Source organism: Gekko japonicus, unplaced genomic scaffold, assembly GCF_001447785.1.
Source record: "Gekko japonicus isolate JY-2015 unplaced genomic scaffold, Gekko_japonicus_V1.1 scaffold3860, whole genome shotgun sequence".
Taxonomy (NCBI): domain Eukaryota; kingdom Metazoa; phylum Chordata; class Lepidosauria; order Squamata; family Gekkonidae; genus Gekko; species Gekko japonicus.
Window position 1 is genome coordinate 81,235 of NW_015176563.1, and position 17,834 is coordinate 99,068.

Consider the following 17,834-nt stretch of genomic DNA (forward strand, 5'->3'; position numbering starts at 1 on the left):
CAGCAGGAAATCACCGTATGAACTACAAGCGAAAGAGTTTGCCTACCATTCCTCAGGATCTCCGTCTACCAGCTCTTCTTGTTCATCTGCATCTTCTAAAAGAAGAGAGAAAAAGGAAAGTAAGTGTGCTGTTTACTATGATTGTCCTTCTCCATTGGCTGTTCGTAGTGTGTTAAGTACAAGTGTCATCTCTGAGTCATGTGTTACATACATTCTTGCACAAAGTTGATGAAGGAGAACCTTGCCAGAATGGTACCAGTCACTGTGAAAAAGACCCTCTCCCTATTTTCATGCTGTCAGCTGTGGTCTCTAGGCAGTGATGGTGCCAAAGCCTTTGATCCTGACTTCCTGGATGTTAAATAAGAGGGGGGAGGATAATATAAACTCTCTGGAACTCCACAGCCGTGGGTTATCTTGTAGCAACTTTACTTGAGTTTCTTCCCTTCACTGTGACGTTTTGGAACTGTTCGGTTTGCATTGCTTTGGATTTTGCCACATTCCACTAACAGCCCAACAGTGTTGTATCTTGGTGACCATGAGCAGAGCTTTGAGAATGTAACTTTTCTGTCTCTTGCTGCTGTCCACTGCATTGTCTGAAGCCCTGTAGTTTCAACGGCTTGACTGGGGAGGGCCAAGAGCACCATCCCTACCCCACAGTTGCCAGAATATACCCTACTGAATGGTCAAATATGAGGCATAAAGGACCCAGGCAGAGTAAATGAAAAAGAATAATTTATTACCCAAATATTGTAACAGCTAAGAACAGTTATTTAACAGGACAGATTAACGCAGGAGGCACTACAAACACACTGTGTAAATCTTTCCTGGGAAGAAGCCAGCTGAAAAACAATGAAGTTCCCTAACATGACTGTCTTGCTGGGCTTCTGTCACTGAGGGAATCATCTCCCACTGATAGCAGTCTCTCCAGCCCCGTAGCTAGCAACCTTTTGGTCAGGGGGCCAATGTTTTTCTCAGGGGGCCATGGGGGGGGGAGAGGTGCATGGGGCGAGCACTTTGCTGTCCCCTCCCCCTCAGCTCTGTGTGGCCTCTTCTTTACCCGGGCAGAATGGCCTGGTGCCTCCAGCCAGTGCCCCCTCCCGTTGTTGCTCCCATTCCCCCCTTCCACTGGGAGAAGCGCTTGGCACCCCCCCTGCAGCCTCTGCCACATCAGCTGGCCTTTTTCATGGGGGTGGCACAGCTACTGCTCCAAGCCACCGGGGACGTCCTGCCTCCCTCCCACCTTGCCCTGCCCGCGCTGGGCACAAATCGCCTCGCCATCTGGGTCGGAAGTCCCTGGCCCGCTGCTCACCTGCGCAGCCGCAGCACTGCCCAGTGAGAAGCACCGGGCCAAGCCTCGTCCCACCCAGCCCGGCCCAGCGGAGGTGGACCCAGGACCAAATGCCGCCACCCGCCCGCTCACTTGTCTGGGCTGCCGCTGGCTTCGCCTTGAGCCCAGTCGTCTAGAGCTGGGGGGGGGGGGAGAAGAAGGGATCGATCAGGGCTGTGGGGGCTGTGGGAGAGAGGTGGAGGTGAGGATTGGGGAGGGGGCCTGCAAAAACTGTGGGGGGGGAGCGGGCCCCATGGGCCCCATGTTAGCTACGGGCCTGAGCCTCTCTGCTGCCTGACTCCTGGGAGAGAACAACCTCTGCCGCCAGTGCAGGGGCTTCTATGCTCTGTCTCAAGGGTCTGCCTCCTCAGCATCGATTAGGCCATCATTTTCCCTCCATTTTCCCTGGTCCTGTCCTGAGGGTTTGAGAGGTGCCTTCGAAATGTATATGTGCAGGGAATTCTGCAGCAGGGCCTGAGGCCTGTGTGTGAGGCAAAGGCTTTTCTTTGAGGCCTGTAGGCCTCTCCTCAGCTTGTGACATAGGCTCATGGTGATCATGCTAAAGCAGTATTATCATCATTCCCTTATGTGAAGATAGGCTGGGAAAGAATGGGTCATCTAAGGTCATATAGCAAGTCTGTGGCAGATTTTAACTGGGAACTTCCTGACTCACCACAGCACTTTCCTCATAACCACTGCACTATGCTAGCTCCCAGAGCATTGGTTCATCTTGCGGTCGTGGGCGGCAGCTCTCCAGAAAAAGAGTCCCCCCCCCCAACAAGTGTTGCTTGAGAGCCATCATCTGGTGATGCCAGTAATTGAATCTGAGACGTTCTGCATACAGAGCAGGTATTGTATGGCTGAGTTAGTGCCCCTCTCTTGATTTGGGTACTAGCACTGTGTTAATCTGCGGATGACAAATTTTGCGTTCAGTAGCCCATAGCTCTTTGATGGACAAAGATCAGCCAAAGGGTATGCCAGACCTGTATATTGTTGAGGTTTACCAGTTTGTGTTTTTATACTTGTGCTAATTCCTGCTTGCAGTTTGGGGAGGAGGATCCACTTGAGGAGGAGATGGCTTACAGTGCTTGCATTTACTGCATCTGTCCTGGATTGAAGCATTGGTTGTGTCCTTTCACATAGTTTTGAAGCATCAGAACATCCATGATATTGTTCTGGATGACTGATCAGATATAGGCATGCCCTTAGGAAGTCCTTGGCGTTTAGTTAACTCTCCTGTATCAGATCATTTAATTTGTGGCAAGAGGTACACCTCAACAATGTTTTAGGTTCATTGTGGGTCTAGCACACAAGTGATTATATTAGGGAATTGCTTCTTTTTTAATCTTTTATTAAAGCATGACTATTTTGTATCTTTGACTGACTCAGCAGAAAAGTTTACCATCCATTACTGTTATGCAATTACATGAGTCCATAAGAATCTTAACCAAAGATAAGCAGGTTACAAATAAGGAGCCCCTTCTAAGAAGAAGCTCCCAGTCAGTTCAGCTTCCCATTTGCCATAGATTTTTAAAACCATCACTTAGATCAATAGGTAGCTGTCCCTTTTGATAAAGGTGCATACTCTTGGCTAGCTAATTATTTTAACTTCAAACACCATACGAAGTAGTCTATACTTGAATATATTTTTAAAATACATAAAAAACTGTTTATTCTTGCAAATTTTTATCCTAATAAAGTCTATTTAAATTTTTAATCAAGTCTATTTAAAAAGTTTCTCATACATATGAATATCTTTTGGCCCTCATTACTCCCCATCTTTGAACTATTTCTTTAGTTCTGTGAAGCTGAACATTCTTGCTATTCTTGAATGCTTCTGCACCTGAATCTCTACACATCGCTGTGGGCTAGACAGCTTCTAATCTACCATTGGGTTATTTCTTTGTTTCTTGTCCCTTTCCAGGACTATTCTGTTCTGGGTCTTTAAACTCCCTTTGATACATGTAGCTGAGAGGCTAGACCAGCTCTGTCTCTGGTGTGCAGAAACATCATCCTTCATATTTTTGGCCAAATCCAGCAACTGTTCACCTATTTTCCTGGCCATATACATTCATTGATTTTTTTAAAAACTTTGCCAAAATATGTATTACAGAGCTGGAATCTTTTACTGGGTCTTCTCATGTCTCTTTGCGAGAAGAAAACAAAACTGCTGCGGAATCAGACCACAGACTGTCACAGACAAAGAGTTCTGTCCCTAGCAATGGACTGTCTCACAGGGAACAAGCGCAGAATCCAGACTCTGACAACACTTTAGAAGAACTATCTGGTCACTCCTTAATGAGGTAAAGTGAACTACTACAGGACTTCAGTTGCTCATTACTAGCAAATTGTGGCTTTATACTGTAGTATTCTATTAATCTTTATATTGCTCTAGATACGAGGTGGTATCTTGATAATAGTAATGATTTATGACTCTTACATAGCTCTTAAGTACCTGTGGGTTTGTCAGAGCTTTTTGAGTGTAGCAGAACCAGGTAGGTTGGTTTACAGGCTAAGGGGTAGAAACTGATGTCAACAAAACAAGCTTGAACAGACATAGCAACATTATTTATTTGCATCATGCTGTGCTCGTTACCAGAAATCTGGCTGCTTTGGTATTTCAAAAGTCAGCAGTGCTCATAGGGCATCCTTAGGCCAAGGGCTGGTCTTGGATTGCCACAGAGTGTTGTACTGCAATAACGAGGTACAACCACTCTCAAGTCTTGATGATGTAGCTATAGGGTACATGTGTTTACAATACTTGTTTGCCAGATTCATTTAAAAAAATATATTTTGTGGAAAAAACCATAAAGGTGCATTCAGGCATAACTACTTGTTGAAGCCTACATTTTTATATGTATATCTAAAATATTTCAGTTAAAACATAATTTGTAAAGTGGCTTTTTGAAATCAAAGAGTTCTGAATTGTTGTAGAGCACATTTTACATGAAGTCATGAAGATATCACTAACGCTTTATTCTGTATACTGATGAAGAAAAAAATAGGACAAGGTGCAAGGACCAGAGAAGTTTTTGCTTGAGACCCCTTGACAAACGTGTTGTGATTTGAAAGGTCAAATAAACTGCTCTCCCTTAGAATCATAGTATCATAGAGTTGGAAGGGTCCTCCAGGGTCATCTAGTCCTACCCCCTGCACAATGCAGGAAATTCACAAATACCCTACCCCCACCCCGGTGACCCCTGCTCTGTGCTCAGAAGATGACAAAAAACCTCCAGAATCCCCGGAGAAAATGGCCTGGAGAAAATTGCTTCCTGACCCCAAAGTGGTGATCAGCATTTCCCTGGGTGTGTAAGAAAGGGCCACAAGAACTAAACACTGATGCAGCCCTTCCTGCCCTCCCTCTCATGATCTGCCTAAGCTTACACCTTGCACCTTGGTTCCCCCCCCACACCTTCTAGTATGACCTTGTTTTCTTCCTGATTGCTGTATACTGATGGTAATACACAGTGGTTTAAATAAGTGGTTCTTGGGTTAGCCCTGTTTGTCTAGTTAAATGACTGAAAGGGAGGGGGGGGGAATAAAACCACAAGAAAAATAAAGCCTTTATTCTTCTATTAGTCTCCCAGATAAGCTAAGATCTCCAAGGACTGCAAGCACTCCTCAGTCTCCAAGTGGACCGAAGCAATTGGATCCTGCCCCAGAAAAGACCAGATCTTCTTCAAGCCCTCCGACATCTATCGCTCCTGCATCCAAGCCAAATCTTGCCTTTTCTGGAACCAGCAGGACTGGAGCAGGTCTTGTGAATGGTGAGCTGACCCCAAATAACGAAACTGGACAGAACATTATGTTCTTAATGTGTATGAAAGCTTAATTTGAGCACATGATTATAGGTGCTTACCTCTGGAAGCAACTCTGTGGTTCAGTGGTGGTATCTGCTTTGTGGGAAGAACATCCCAGGTTCAACCCCTGGTTGTTCCAGGTAAAATATCTCATGTGGCAAGTGATGGGAAAGACCTTTCTTTGCCTGGGATCCCAGACAACACTTGCCAGTTAGAGCAGACTGTACAGAGCTAGATGAACCAGTGTCCTGACTTGGTTTATAAGGGAGCTTCTGATGTTAATATCATGTATTTGCTTGCAGGTGCCATGCGTTTCTCTCCTGCTGGTCTCCACCAACGTATGTCAGCAGAGCTAAACTACTTATGTACCATTGAGGAGTCAGTGCGGCAGCTGTCGGATATGGAGCGTGTACGGGGCATTTCACTTGCACAGCAGGAAAGTGTCTCACTGGCTCAAATACTAAAGGTAACTGACAAAGTTCTTTATTTTCATTAGTCTTTGCATTCTCTAAGCATCTTGGCCACACATTGGAATAGCTGCTGCTGGACTGAGAAATTTTTCTTTGAGTGCAAGTGAAATAATATTGGTGTATTCCCATTCAGTCCTCAAAAACTGTCAGGCTGACTTCCCACATAAGTGCTTTAAATAAATAAAATAATGTACTATAGTTTTTCTCTTGATTGTTTTAAATCATGACAATCCGTTTGCTGTGGTTGACAAGGAGATGACTCAGTACTTACTCATAAGCTGCTGCCTTTGTTCTAGCAAGGGATAATTTTGAGACCTACTGTTCCTTTTTAAAAAATAAACCAGTTAATGTCATTCTTCAGAAGTACCCATCAAGACAACCGGCTGGGGTAAGGGAGACTAGTGGGATGCAATTCCTGGGCCCTGCTCCACCTTGGGTATCTAAGGAGAAGGGCGAATCACATGATTTGATTTTGTGTGATGTTTGAGTTAGGTCTGGGTGACGTGAGGAAGGGGAGACCCAGAGGGAATCTCTGCCTTAGGGCCCCATGTTTTTTCTTGGCAGCTCTGATACTGGTATGACTAATTTAATTGCATGACAGCACAGATATTTCTGTATAATCAGAGCAGAAATTTTGGAATAGATGAAATATAAATATTAAAAGATGCTGATGCTGGAGACGTACTTGAGCATCTTTTAATGGTAGATCAGATTTGATGTCTGAAGTGTTAATTTCTTTGCTGTGCAGGCACAGCAGCAACGACACGAGCGGGACTTGGCTCTTCTGAAGCTCAAAGCAGAGCAAGAGGCTTTGGAAAGTCAGAGGCAATTGGAAGAAACACGGCAGAAAACAGCTCAGGTAATGCGACCTTTCGAACAGTGTGAAGAGGATGCAAGTGGAGCTCGAATGTTGTGGGGAAATCCATTAGAATGGACTGCCAGTGTTGGGGCATTTTATGTTTAGAGAACTGGAAACTATCGGCCAGTGCGTTAGAAGAAAAAAAAGGGAATGCAAGATCTTGACACTTGGAAGGGGATTGTCCCAGTGTTCTGAATGACTCTGATCAGGACTGATCCAGATACAGTCTTAAGAAACCTTAAGCATCTAGTTAGTTTTCTGTGTCGCATTGTTGATTTCCTGGCAAGAGGTACACCTCAACAATGTTTTTGGTTTGTTTCAGGTATAGTACATAAGTAAAAATTTTGCTAGAGAATCCTTGCTTCCATTTAATTTTTTAATTAAAATATAACTATTTACATCTTCAGCGTAAAATACTGTGGTACCACCCACTGATTTTACATACAGACTTTCAAAATCATTTTCCAGTTATAGCTTTCTGTCCCACCTAGTAGGGCTTACATCCTTAGCTATCTAATTATCTTACAGCTTCAAACAGCATACAGAGTTATCTGTACGTATGCATCTTCTAATATATATCTGTGTGTGTGTGTGTGTGTGTGTGTGTGTGTGTGTGTATATATGTGCCACGTTAGCACATTCTTGCTGCTTTTAATCATAAATGAGAATGTCAAAGAGTGATTACAGTTTTTCTCATACATGCTACTGTCAGACCCCCAACCAACTATATCTTTCAACTATATCTTCAGCCATATTTAGTTGGACATTTCTGCCATTCTCAGGTGCTTGTTGCACCTGGGCCCCAATACATATTTGCTGATATTAGTTATGCTGTTTCTAATCTACTATAGGCCATATTAGTCTCTTTTGTTCTTCACCTCCTTCTAGGCTGTTCTGGGTCTCTGGGCTCCCTTTTGGGCAAGTTTAGTGGACACAGACCAGGCCAACCCTGAGTCTGACTTACAGAAGCATCATCGATAATATTTTTAGTCAAAGCCAGCCGCAGCTTCCTTATATTTCTGGCTACAGTTGTGACACTGTGTGTAGATCCCCCCCCCAAAAAAAAGGGGGGGGGAGAAGAGATGTTATAACTGGAGATGGACATTCTAATGGTGTGGATTTTGAAGTGGCAGAATATAAAATTGGCTGTGATTGGGATATTTTATTCTTTATCCATGATGTCCCCCAGCGGTTTACTTGAGCTACTGGGATTTTTTTCCCCCTGTGCTTAAAATGTTTTCTTCTAGAAAGACTAAGCAACTTTTAAAAATATTGATGGAAGTATTTGTCTTTTATATATACTGCTGTAATTTAGTGTTCTTCTGTGTGTAAGCACCAATATTGGACAAGCTGGACTGATTAATTAATCACTCTTTCTAATGGCAAACATGGTCAGTAGGACAGCAGAATGGTACCATCTCATGAACAGTATAGGGTTAACTATATATCTGTGGGATGTCCCACATAAGTTTGTAAATTAAAAAAAACAAAAAACAAATGCCAAAAGTAACTGAGTGAGCACTGAGCATATGGATTTGGCCCCCAGGGTGCCTCAGAGGTTGAAGACAGCTGTGTAACAGTTAAAGGGGAGAAGGAAAATAAAGGGGGAGGGGAAATTTGCCTGCTTCTGCCCCAAAGAGCACATGGGGAGCAGGGAAGGAGGAAAACCAAAGGGTTAGGGTGATGTGCACTATGAAGTGCATTTCCCCAGTCCTAATTTCTCTGCACCTCAGACCACTTTCAGGTCAAAACAGTTGTGGCTGGGGATTTACAGTGTTTAGTTAGAATCAAAGGAAAAACACTTTGTCTGAACTTAATTGTGTACACTGTGCTAATTCCTACCCCTGACTTCTTATGCAATGAAGTGTCCTGAAGCGGGGATGAAATTAGGGCTGGGAATGTTTGCCATGCATTCCACAACCCCATATCCAGAGTCTGCCATATGCGTACAGTGCTCTCTTAGGCCCAGAGTTTAGCAGTGTTGCATTACAGCCATTGCCTTGATTGCTGAGGTTCAGGGCAATTTTGCCAGTCAGAGCTATTGTGCTGTAGGGCACGACTGCAGAGGATTGAGGCTCAGTGAACAGGAAGCCTTTCATTTAGCCTCAAAGCTAAGCAAAATTATACTATTTGCCAAGGAGGTATTTCCTAATTTTTAAGGAAAGATAACCCATACAATATTTTAAAACTATCCTGACTACATGAAATGTTGCTCCTGTTCTTTGCTTTGTCCCCCCAGTGATGGGGGTTAATTTGTTTGAGTGCTCTGCTATATTGGAACTTCTTTCCATGCAAAGGGTTGGACTTCCCCTTCAGGTTTCTCTGAGTCAGGTAGTTCTGCAACTTCAGTGAAAGCAAATAGTGTTTCAGAGATGTCTGGCTCTCCTTCTCTAGGCCCATGCAGAATCACTGCAGCAGCTGGTGCAGTCCCGGCAAGATGCAACGGAGGCGCTCCAGGAGACTACGTGTAAGATAGCAGCCCAGCAGGTGGAGGCAGCTCTTCTTACCACAGATGCTGCTCGGCAGCTCCGCGAGGTGAGAGTCAGATGTGAAGTCCTGGGCAGGGATGGCTGTGCGTCAAAATTGCTTTATCCTTAAGACCCACTGGCTTATGGCAACCAAATAGTTGATGTGGTTTGTTTTTGTAAATAGTGAGGAGCCTTCTACTTGCTCCTGCAGTATCTTTTTTGGGGGGAAAGTCTATTCCCTATTTGATGGGGACAATGGGGTGAGATGCTTTCCCATGTGGATTAAGGTGCTACTGTTTGATGTGCTAACTACTGATGTGTCTGGGTCATAGTGTGTCTGAAGTAGATAGTCAAGAACAGTATTATTCAGTCAACCTGAAGAGTATGGGCAGGCACACGCTTTCCGACAAAGAAGTTTTGTAGTACAAAAAGAGATCTCTTGCTGGGTCATTTTTCTGAGGCCAATCTAGAAGCATCACCTCCTACTGGACTCCTATGGTAAAAGCTTGGAGATGTAATACTTAAGGATCTTTGTTTTAAAGCAAAAATAAAATTTAATATTTGACCGCTGGCGTGTTAGTAGTAGAGGTCTTTCTGCAAATGGTACACGTTAGAGAAGGGTACAGTTTCTCAGTACTTCTGCGTTTTGAAATCAGGCTCTTAGAAGAATCTCTTACCCATGCTCATTTAGTGTTTATTAAAAGGTAAAAGGTAAAGGTTCCCTTGCTCGAAAGCCAGTTGACTCCTATGGTAAAAGCTTGGAGATGTAATACTTAAGGATCTTTGTTTTAAAGCAAAAATAAAATTTAATATTTGACCGCTGGCGTGTTAGTAGTAGAGGTCTTTCTGCAAACGGTACACGTTAGAGAAGGGTACAGTTTCTCAGTACTGCGTTTTGAAATCAGGCTCTTAGAAGAATCTCTTACCCATGCTCATTTAGTGTTTATTAGGGGTGTGCAAAAAAACCCAACCTGGTATTTTTCAGGTTCAGATATATTGAACCCGAAAATATCAATGTTGTCTGATATTCCCGAATCCCAATACCAGTAGGGTATTCGGATTCGTGAAATATTCAGGATTTCCGAGGAGGATTAGCTAGGTCAGCGGGAGCTGAGAGCTCCCACCACCCCGGCCAATCCTGGGCTGGCTTCTATTTGCCCAAGCTGCAAAGAGGAGCCAGCCCGAGTTGAGGCTTCTCCCCACAAGTTCTGCTGGAGTTTTGCTGGGCAGCCTGATTTAGACCGGACCAATGCTCCCTCTCAGCTGTGGAGTCTTGTGAGCAAAAATTCTACTTTGTGAGCTACTGGCATTAAAGTTGTGAGCGAGCCATTTGGCTACTGCATAAATTAGTTTGGTCTGGAGCCATCTTTCCTGAGCTAAGACAAAAATGTGTGAGCTGGAGGCTAAAAAACTGAGCTAGCTAACACTAACTCAGCTTAGAGGGAACACTGGACCGGACTGCTCAATAGAGTCCGTCCAAGTGCCAATCCTGTGGGGAGAGTTGTAAACCAGACTGCCCAACAGAGCCGCCCCCATCCTCTATTGTTTTCAGTGGAGGGGGGAGGCATTTAAACAGATCACGGTCCCTTTAAATGCTTTTTACAAGCTGCTAGTGCCCTTTAACTGTGGCTATCTGGTGGTCCTGAAAAATCCCAAATATTTTTGGGATTTTCAGGGCAACCATTTTCAAATAACCGAATCAGTGGCCCACCCGGTAACTGGCTGAGAAAATACGCGATAAACACCAAAAAGGTATTTATCAGGTATTTTTTCCGTCTTGGTTTATATTGAGTGCACACTGCTAGTGTTTATTCCAAGAATTTAATGCTTACCAATGCTTTAATGCTTAATGGCTCCCCATGCTCATGTAGCGTTATGTCAAGAATTTAATGCTTGAAAGAACATCATGATCATCTTGTGTAGTTGTCTCTTAAATGGCAATTAATGTTGGAGCAAGAGGGTTGTGTGTTATCACTAGGTAGAATTCAAGAGTGGATTTTTGGTGACTTCTCAAAGTCTGATTCATGAGAAGTAGTTTGATGTTTGTGAAATTTCTCTCTGTCCTCCTTTGTTCAGATGACAGAGCTAGCCCGTGCCCAGATCTCAGACGTAATCAGTGTTCCTGCAGCTCCGATTACCATGCTGTTGGACCAAGAACGGAAGCATCATTCATCATTCATAAAGAAACTAAAATCTCACTCTGATACAAGCAGGTATTTTATTGAGCAGTTAAGCTCCAGGGATAAAATATAGTGGTGTTTCTTAAATCCTCAAAAAAAAATCAATTAGATATTTTGTAAATAGTTGGTTTTTCTTAAGGTTGTCCTCTTGATGGATTGGTACTAGGCCTTGAGGAAGACGTCACCAGTCTCTCCTCCTCCTGCTGTTGACTGTGGAGGGAAACCATCTTTGCCTCTTGCTTGTCATGTTTTGCTTCAAGCAGCTACAGTTTGGAAAGCAATGCCTACTTCTCCCTACTAGTAGTATTGGAAAGGGCAAGAGTTTTCGATAGGGGCCCCTGCCTGGTGGAAGTCTCTTCTAGATGACATGAAGGCCCTGCGGGATCTTTCTGGATTCTGTAAGTCCTGTGAGACAGAGTTGTTCCACCAGGCTTTCTGTTGAGGATGGTCGAGGCCAGTTTCCTACCACCAATTAGCAGTGCCGCCTACTTTTAAAAAAAAGCAGTGCCGCCTACTTTTAACAGCAGTGATGTTGGTTGTTCTATTCTGATGCCTGAGCTGAGATGCCGTTTTATGGATTGTAATTTAATGCTTTGTAAGTATGTTCTATCTCTATTTATAGATGGATTTATTGAAAGTTGTGAGCTGCCCTGAGCCCTGTGACTCAGGTGGGGGGCTGGACATAAGTCTAAAAATTAACTTAAAAATAAATGGGAAACCTCATAGTGGGTTTGTGCCTTGTCAGATCAGTATCCTGTTGCCTGATCTATTTGGTAGGAAACTTCCCTCCCCCTTTCTCAAAGGAGGTCATGCAGCAATATGTGATGGGTCCTCTGGAGTGAGCAAGGGCCAGAAATCCTCTCCTTTGCCACTGGATCTGTGCTTGATGGGTAGTAGGCCAAGTTATGGCACCTGCAACTTCCTGCAAAATGCAGCTTACGATACATTTCTCATTCATTTATCTCACTTTAAGTGGCTTGTCCTTGAGGATTTAGTTTTTGGTGGAACTAAATCAATCAATTGGAGCAGCCTTTTGAGGTTTCCATCATTCAAGCTTGCTCATTTTTCTTTAATAGGAAAACAGAATCTGTTACCCCTTCGCCAGATAAAGAGGAGACGGGTGACTCAAAGCACCAGTACTCCCCTTCATTTGATAGTTGTTCAGAATCATCAAGATCAAAGGCACACGATCAGAGGTGAGGAGCTAGATTTAAAGTGTTGGTTACAAATGCAAGAAAGGAAGACTGTGGGGAATACTTGATGCAGGAAACATGGGTTAGCCTTTAAATTGCCCTTCCTTAGCTGGTTGAAATAATCTATCCGTTCATTGCGGTGGCTTCTGTGCAGTCCTACATGGGACTGTGCAGTCGCAGGCCAGCCACGGAAAAGATCTCCAAGCTTTCTAATAGATTAGGAGCACCCCTCCTCCCTCTGGCGCTTCCCCAACAAAACACTCACATGACCAGGAGGAGGGGCGCTACTCCCTCAGTTCTCTTTTTGCCACCGCGGAGAGAAGATCTCCACTGCTGTTCTCTGTTTTTTCCTCACCTCAGTTTTTAGACTTAGGAGACTTTTTTCTCTTAACAGTTTTTATTCTAGTGAATGATAGAATATATCTAAAGAAGAAATGTTTTGTGGATTTCCACTGTGTCATTATGACTAAAAATGGTGCTGTTAAACAGCCATTCTCTGTGCCTGGGCTGCCTAGGGGTTTACACAGCAGAGCTGCCTGCTCTTGCTGTCACCAGTTTCCCCTGAAAGCATGTATGGAAAGAGCTGGACTCTTCAAAGGCTTCCCCCTCCCTGGTGAGGTGGGGTGGAAAAGGAGCCTGGCCTCAACGGCCCTCTTCGGAAGCTTCACCTGTGTGCCAGCAGCCTGATGAAGACATATTACTCCCTCCCTGGTGAGGTGGGGTGGAAAAGGAGGCAGCACCCCTCTTGTTGAAGAGGGAAGCTTCCAGTGGTAGAATTTCAATGTTTCCTTTCACTGGGTTTCCTTTCACTGAGCTGCCGCTCAGTGTGCACAGAGATTAGTGTGGCCTATGTGAAGCTTCTATATTAATTTTTCCCTGCTACTTTGACATGCCTTTATCGATCCTTTTCAAAGCAACTTGCCTGAATCTCCCCCCCCCCAATTTTACTAAGATTGTCAACTCTGTTCAGCTTCCACTGCTGCGTTTCCTGGCATTTTTACAAATCTATATGTGACTGTTGTTTTGCTGTGTCGCTCACCCTTCGTGGGATGTCCAGACTTAGTTTTCTTTCCTTCTGAGACAGACCTAATATGCATGTGGTCTCAGCACAGTCCTTTCTCTCACAGCATTTCTTTTCTCTATGATCTTCTAGAAGTAGTGCCATCTCTGATGGCTCCTTCGCTATATGTGGGAACCTTTCCCAGTAACTCCTGGTGTTCTGCAATATTAATTGTCTTGACGTTACTTAACCTTGACATGATGGGCATATTTACTTTGTCTCTGGTTTTAGTGCAAACGCTCCACAGAGTCGAAGGAGGCACTGTAACCATGTTTTATGCCTTTTTTCTGCCTATATTGCTGCACAGATTGCTCTGCAGGCTACACAAGTTTTTTTTCTTGTGGCGCATTGTGTCCATTCTTTCTTTAGCCACATCACACTTCTTTTCACTACTTTTCATTATCATAGTGCAGATCTGCTTATTCTTACTCCTGCTGTTCAATTAGTACTTTGATCAGCTCCTTTCCTGCATTGTAGCAGTAGCCTCCCACTTTTCTGAGTGGCAAACACCACTCTTGCAGTATCGGACCTTGCACCTCTAAGTAGGGAGGAGAGTCTCTACAGAAGCTGCAGCAAGGTTTGGACCCTGCTTCTTGTGCTGTTGAATATGTTTTTGGCAACTGATTTGGACAAAAACTCTCTGATCTTTTCGTTGGATTACTAAGCATGCTACAAAAGAGGGGTAGAACCCCTCGTTTTATTTTTGGCACTTCCATGGTGCTTCATTTATAATAGGATTCTAACTTCTACCCTCACCATGCATGAAATTTCAAAAGGTGATGTCCTGCTGGAATCCCCTACCAAGGGTTGTCTCTCACACCTCATGTAATGCATGGCTAGTGTCCGCACACAACCCATCTTTGTGGGTTGTGCGACACTATCACACTGTTTTGAGTGCACGGCCCTTCATTACCACTCTGTGTATGATGGCTGTTTTCAAAGAGTGCTCTTTTTCCTTTGCCACATTCCTGCGTGTATTTCAGTGGGGACGCTTGCACAGTGGGGACGCTTACTGCTCTGGTATAAGATGATTCTGGGTGAAGGTCAATTTGTGCCGCTAAACAACTGTTGATAAAGTGGTCCTCTGTGGTCTCCTTCTGAGAGATTCATATCCACCTCCTTCACTCAGTGATCTTGCTAATCTTCCCATGTGGGACTGCACAGAAGCCATGACGATGAAAACAAGGTTGCACTTACCTGTAACTGTTGTTCATCAAGTGGTCTTCTGTGCAGGCACACATCCCTCCCTCCTGCCCCGCTGTGAACTCTCTGGAACTTTGGTTTTCCTAGGGGTCCCCAGCAGTGGCATGGAGAGAACTGAGGGAGTGGCGCCCCTCCTCCTGGTCATGTGAGCGTTTTGGCGGGAAAGCACCAGAGGGAGGAGGGGCGCTCCTAGTATATTAGAAAGCTAGGAAGTATTTTCCATGGCTGATCTGTGACTGCGCAGTCCCATGTGTGCCTGCACAGAAGATCACTCGATGAACAACTTTTACAGGTAAGTGCAACCTTGTTGTCTGTCTCTTATTTCCTTTCTTTATTTCATAACTATATTATCATCTTGCAAGTGAAACCCAGCTTTGGATATCTTTCATGACACTTTCTATGACTGTTAAAGGACAGATGAACTATGAAGTACAGAACTTGAAGGAACATGTTGGTGTATCTTTCCTACCACTCTGTTCAGATAAGAGGGAACACATTCCTTTGAAGTAAGGAGCTTTCTTTTGATGCAAGAGGCTCTTCCAGAGAGGGAATTCACTTTGCACTGATGGAACATGACACCTTTGCTGAGTGGAATGGAAGGATTCAGCCTAGTGACTATTTGCAGATTTCCGACCCCCTCAAATCAAGGGCTCAGTGCAATTCTTTCTTTTAAAAAACAGAACCAAGCCACAGATAAACAATAAGAAAGAGCAAATGCAAAGCTGTGTATAGACACTAAAGTAAACAGTTGCTCATGAATCTTGTCCAAATAGTGTAATATATGACAGTAACAATGCAATATGAATCAATGTAAAGTACAAAATACTATATAACAATAAAGCCCAAAACAAAGGTCCAAAGCAATAGATTGACGAAATTTCTGGATAAAGTATTCGTTTTGTGAGTCTTCTTCTGAATAGGACTGATGTATAACTTCAAACTGCAAGAATCATTTTTAACATTTGTAGAGTGAGGCTTTATACAGTTAACAAATCAGCAATCTTCAGAAAAAACAATTCTTATGAAAGTCTGCAGAGCATATCAAAGTACTAAGGTCAAGCCATCATATTCACCATATTTCAAAGAGAAGTAAGAATGTAGCCTTTGAAATATGGTGAACCTGATGGCTTGACCTTAGTGCTTTGAAATGCTCCACAGACTTTCATAAGAATTGTTTTTTCTGAAGATTGCTGATTTGTTCTATCATCATCATCAGTCCTATTCAGAAGACTCACAAAACAATTATTTCTTTAGCCATCTGCCTTGACTTGGGGGTTGCCGAACATCTGGCAGGTCACGCAGTATTGTAGCTGCCAAATCAAAGTTAGTGTAGGCCTACCATGTTCAGTTTGTCTAACATGTCCTGGATATTACGTCAGTTAAGCTACTGTGCCAATCTGACGGACACTCAGAACTTGAAATTAACTGCAGTTTTTCTTGGAGTCTTTGAGGGGAGAAAGAAAACAGCCCTCTGTTTGAGTAAAAATAGATGCACATTCTTTGACCACCATTCTAGGGCTTGCTTCAGTTATGTCTTTTACAATCCCAGTAATTCATCTGTGTCCTCCTGTTACATCTCTTTATGAAGCAGCAGCAGCAGCAGTCGCCAGGAAAGTCCATCTGTTCCATTTTCCAAGGAGTCAAAAAAAGCTTCCCGTCATGAAAAACCAAGCCGTTCCATCGAGGAAGAGGCTCTGACAGCTGTGAACGATTCCCTGCAGAGCAACAGCATTCCATCCATCCCGGACGAGAGAGGTGAGCACTCGGGTGAGTCCTGCGAAAGGACTGTTTGTGCTCTGCCCCTACCTTGATCAATGGTGGTTGTGGCCAGTCTTCCCTCTAGGCTGAGTGAGTGTGAGCTAGCTCACAGTTTTTTAGCCTCTGGCTCACACATTTTTGTCTTAGCTCAAAAAGGATGGCTCCAGAGTAAACTAATTTATGCAGTAGCCGAATCATTCGCTCACAACTTTAATGCCAGCGGCTCACAAAGTAGAATTTTTGCTCACAAGACTCCACGGCTTAGAGGGAGCATTAGTTGTGACTGGATCTTGCAGAAAACTTATAACAAGTGGTGAGATTTTTCTCTGGGTGCTTCATGTGTCCGTGCAGATGCAGGTAATCCCGATTACATCTTGGCAGCTTTTGAGCTGGAGTCTGATATCTGACACTGTGCCACTTGGATTGCCACACTGGACCCTGGCTGTGTGACATTGGCTAGTTCTCCCTTTCATTATTCTGGAAAGTGTTGTCTTTTCTTCTTTATAACAGTGACTTGATCTCTACGATGCTATAGAGTTCTTTTTTTAAAAAAATGGATATTATGCAATGCACCATCGATATATAAAAGTTATGTCTTCGTTTCCTTCTCTTTGTCACACTCAGGGTAGAGTGATGCAGATAGGTGCAGATTGGGTTCTCAGGAACTTCTGATAAGTTTTATGTAATAAAACCAGCCCCCCCCCACACCAACTTGGGGTCATGAAAGGGGTTTATCATTACCCTTATGGCTTTCCTTACTACAAGCCTTTTATTTTTCTCCTATACATTCAGCTATCATCTGTAAGGGAAAAGTGTTTCAATATGGGGACGAAACCTTCCTTCCACCTGTGCCTGTGGGTCTCTTGATCTCCACCGGAAGGGCATAGGCATGTTGTTGAGTCTTCTTGCAGACCTTGTCCCTCTCCATAATGAAGATGGGTATATGTTAGTTAACTGTGAGCAAAGAGTGACCTGCAAGGAATGAATCCATCCAAGTTGTGTATACAGCCGAAGTCCACTAATGGGGGGATGAAAACTGTGGGTAGGTGACTCGCTCTGGAATCTCTTACTCTGTGAGCTACTTGATCTTCTTCGTGGTCTCTGTGCTTCACACCAATGGGATCTAGTGCGCCTGCGCTGGATCTGCCGGTGCCTAGCAAGCTCTCTTAAAAGGATTTTCGTGCCTGGCCCAACTGAGCATGCCCAGGAGCCCCAGTGAGCATGCCCAGAAGGGCAGGCACGGACATCCCGCCAGTTCTTTCCTTTCCCCCGCGCTGAGCAGACCTTTCTTCGAGAGGTCTGGCCAGATCGCTGCTTTTGAGTCACTTTTTAGTGATCAGCTCTCGTTTTTTGCCTCAGTTTTTCTTCAGTTTCTTTTTCTTTCTCTGTTTTGACCCCCCCCCCAAAAAAGGAGACTTTTTGTTTTTGTCTTCTGAGGTAAAATTGCCTCAGGCCTTCGGGCCGCTGGCCCACCCCCACCCCCTCCTTGTCGCTGGCTTTTTCTCCTCAGTCTATG

The 17,834-nt window shown here is 44.0% G+C and overlaps 1 protein-coding gene across 1 annotated transcript in view; it reads left to right on the plus strand.

Annotated features, from left to right (window-relative positions):
* Positions 1 to 17,834, plus strand: part of LOC107124102 (centrosome-associated protein 350-like) — a 79,247-nt gene that overhangs the window by 46,495 nt on the left and 14,918 nt on the right. Inside the window, exons 15-23 of the mRNA XM_015427490.1 lie at positions 4 to 119; positions 3,441 to 3,630; positions 4,907 to 5,094; positions 5,430 to 5,593; positions 6,346 to 6,456; positions 8,851 to 8,991; positions 11,001 to 11,137; positions 12,181 to 12,300; positions 16,149 to 16,315. Of these exons, the coding sequence (XP_015282976.1) occupies positions 4 to 119; positions 3,441 to 3,630; positions 4,907 to 5,094; positions 5,430 to 5,593; positions 6,346 to 6,456; positions 8,851 to 8,991; positions 11,001 to 11,137; positions 12,181 to 12,300; positions 16,149 to 16,315 (1,334 nt within the window). The remainder of the gene's footprint in view (positions 1 to 3; positions 120 to 3,440; positions 3,631 to 4,906; positions 5,095 to 5,429; positions 5,594 to 6,345; positions 6,457 to 8,850; positions 8,992 to 11,000; positions 11,138 to 12,180; positions 12,301 to 16,148; positions 16,316 to 17,834) is intronic.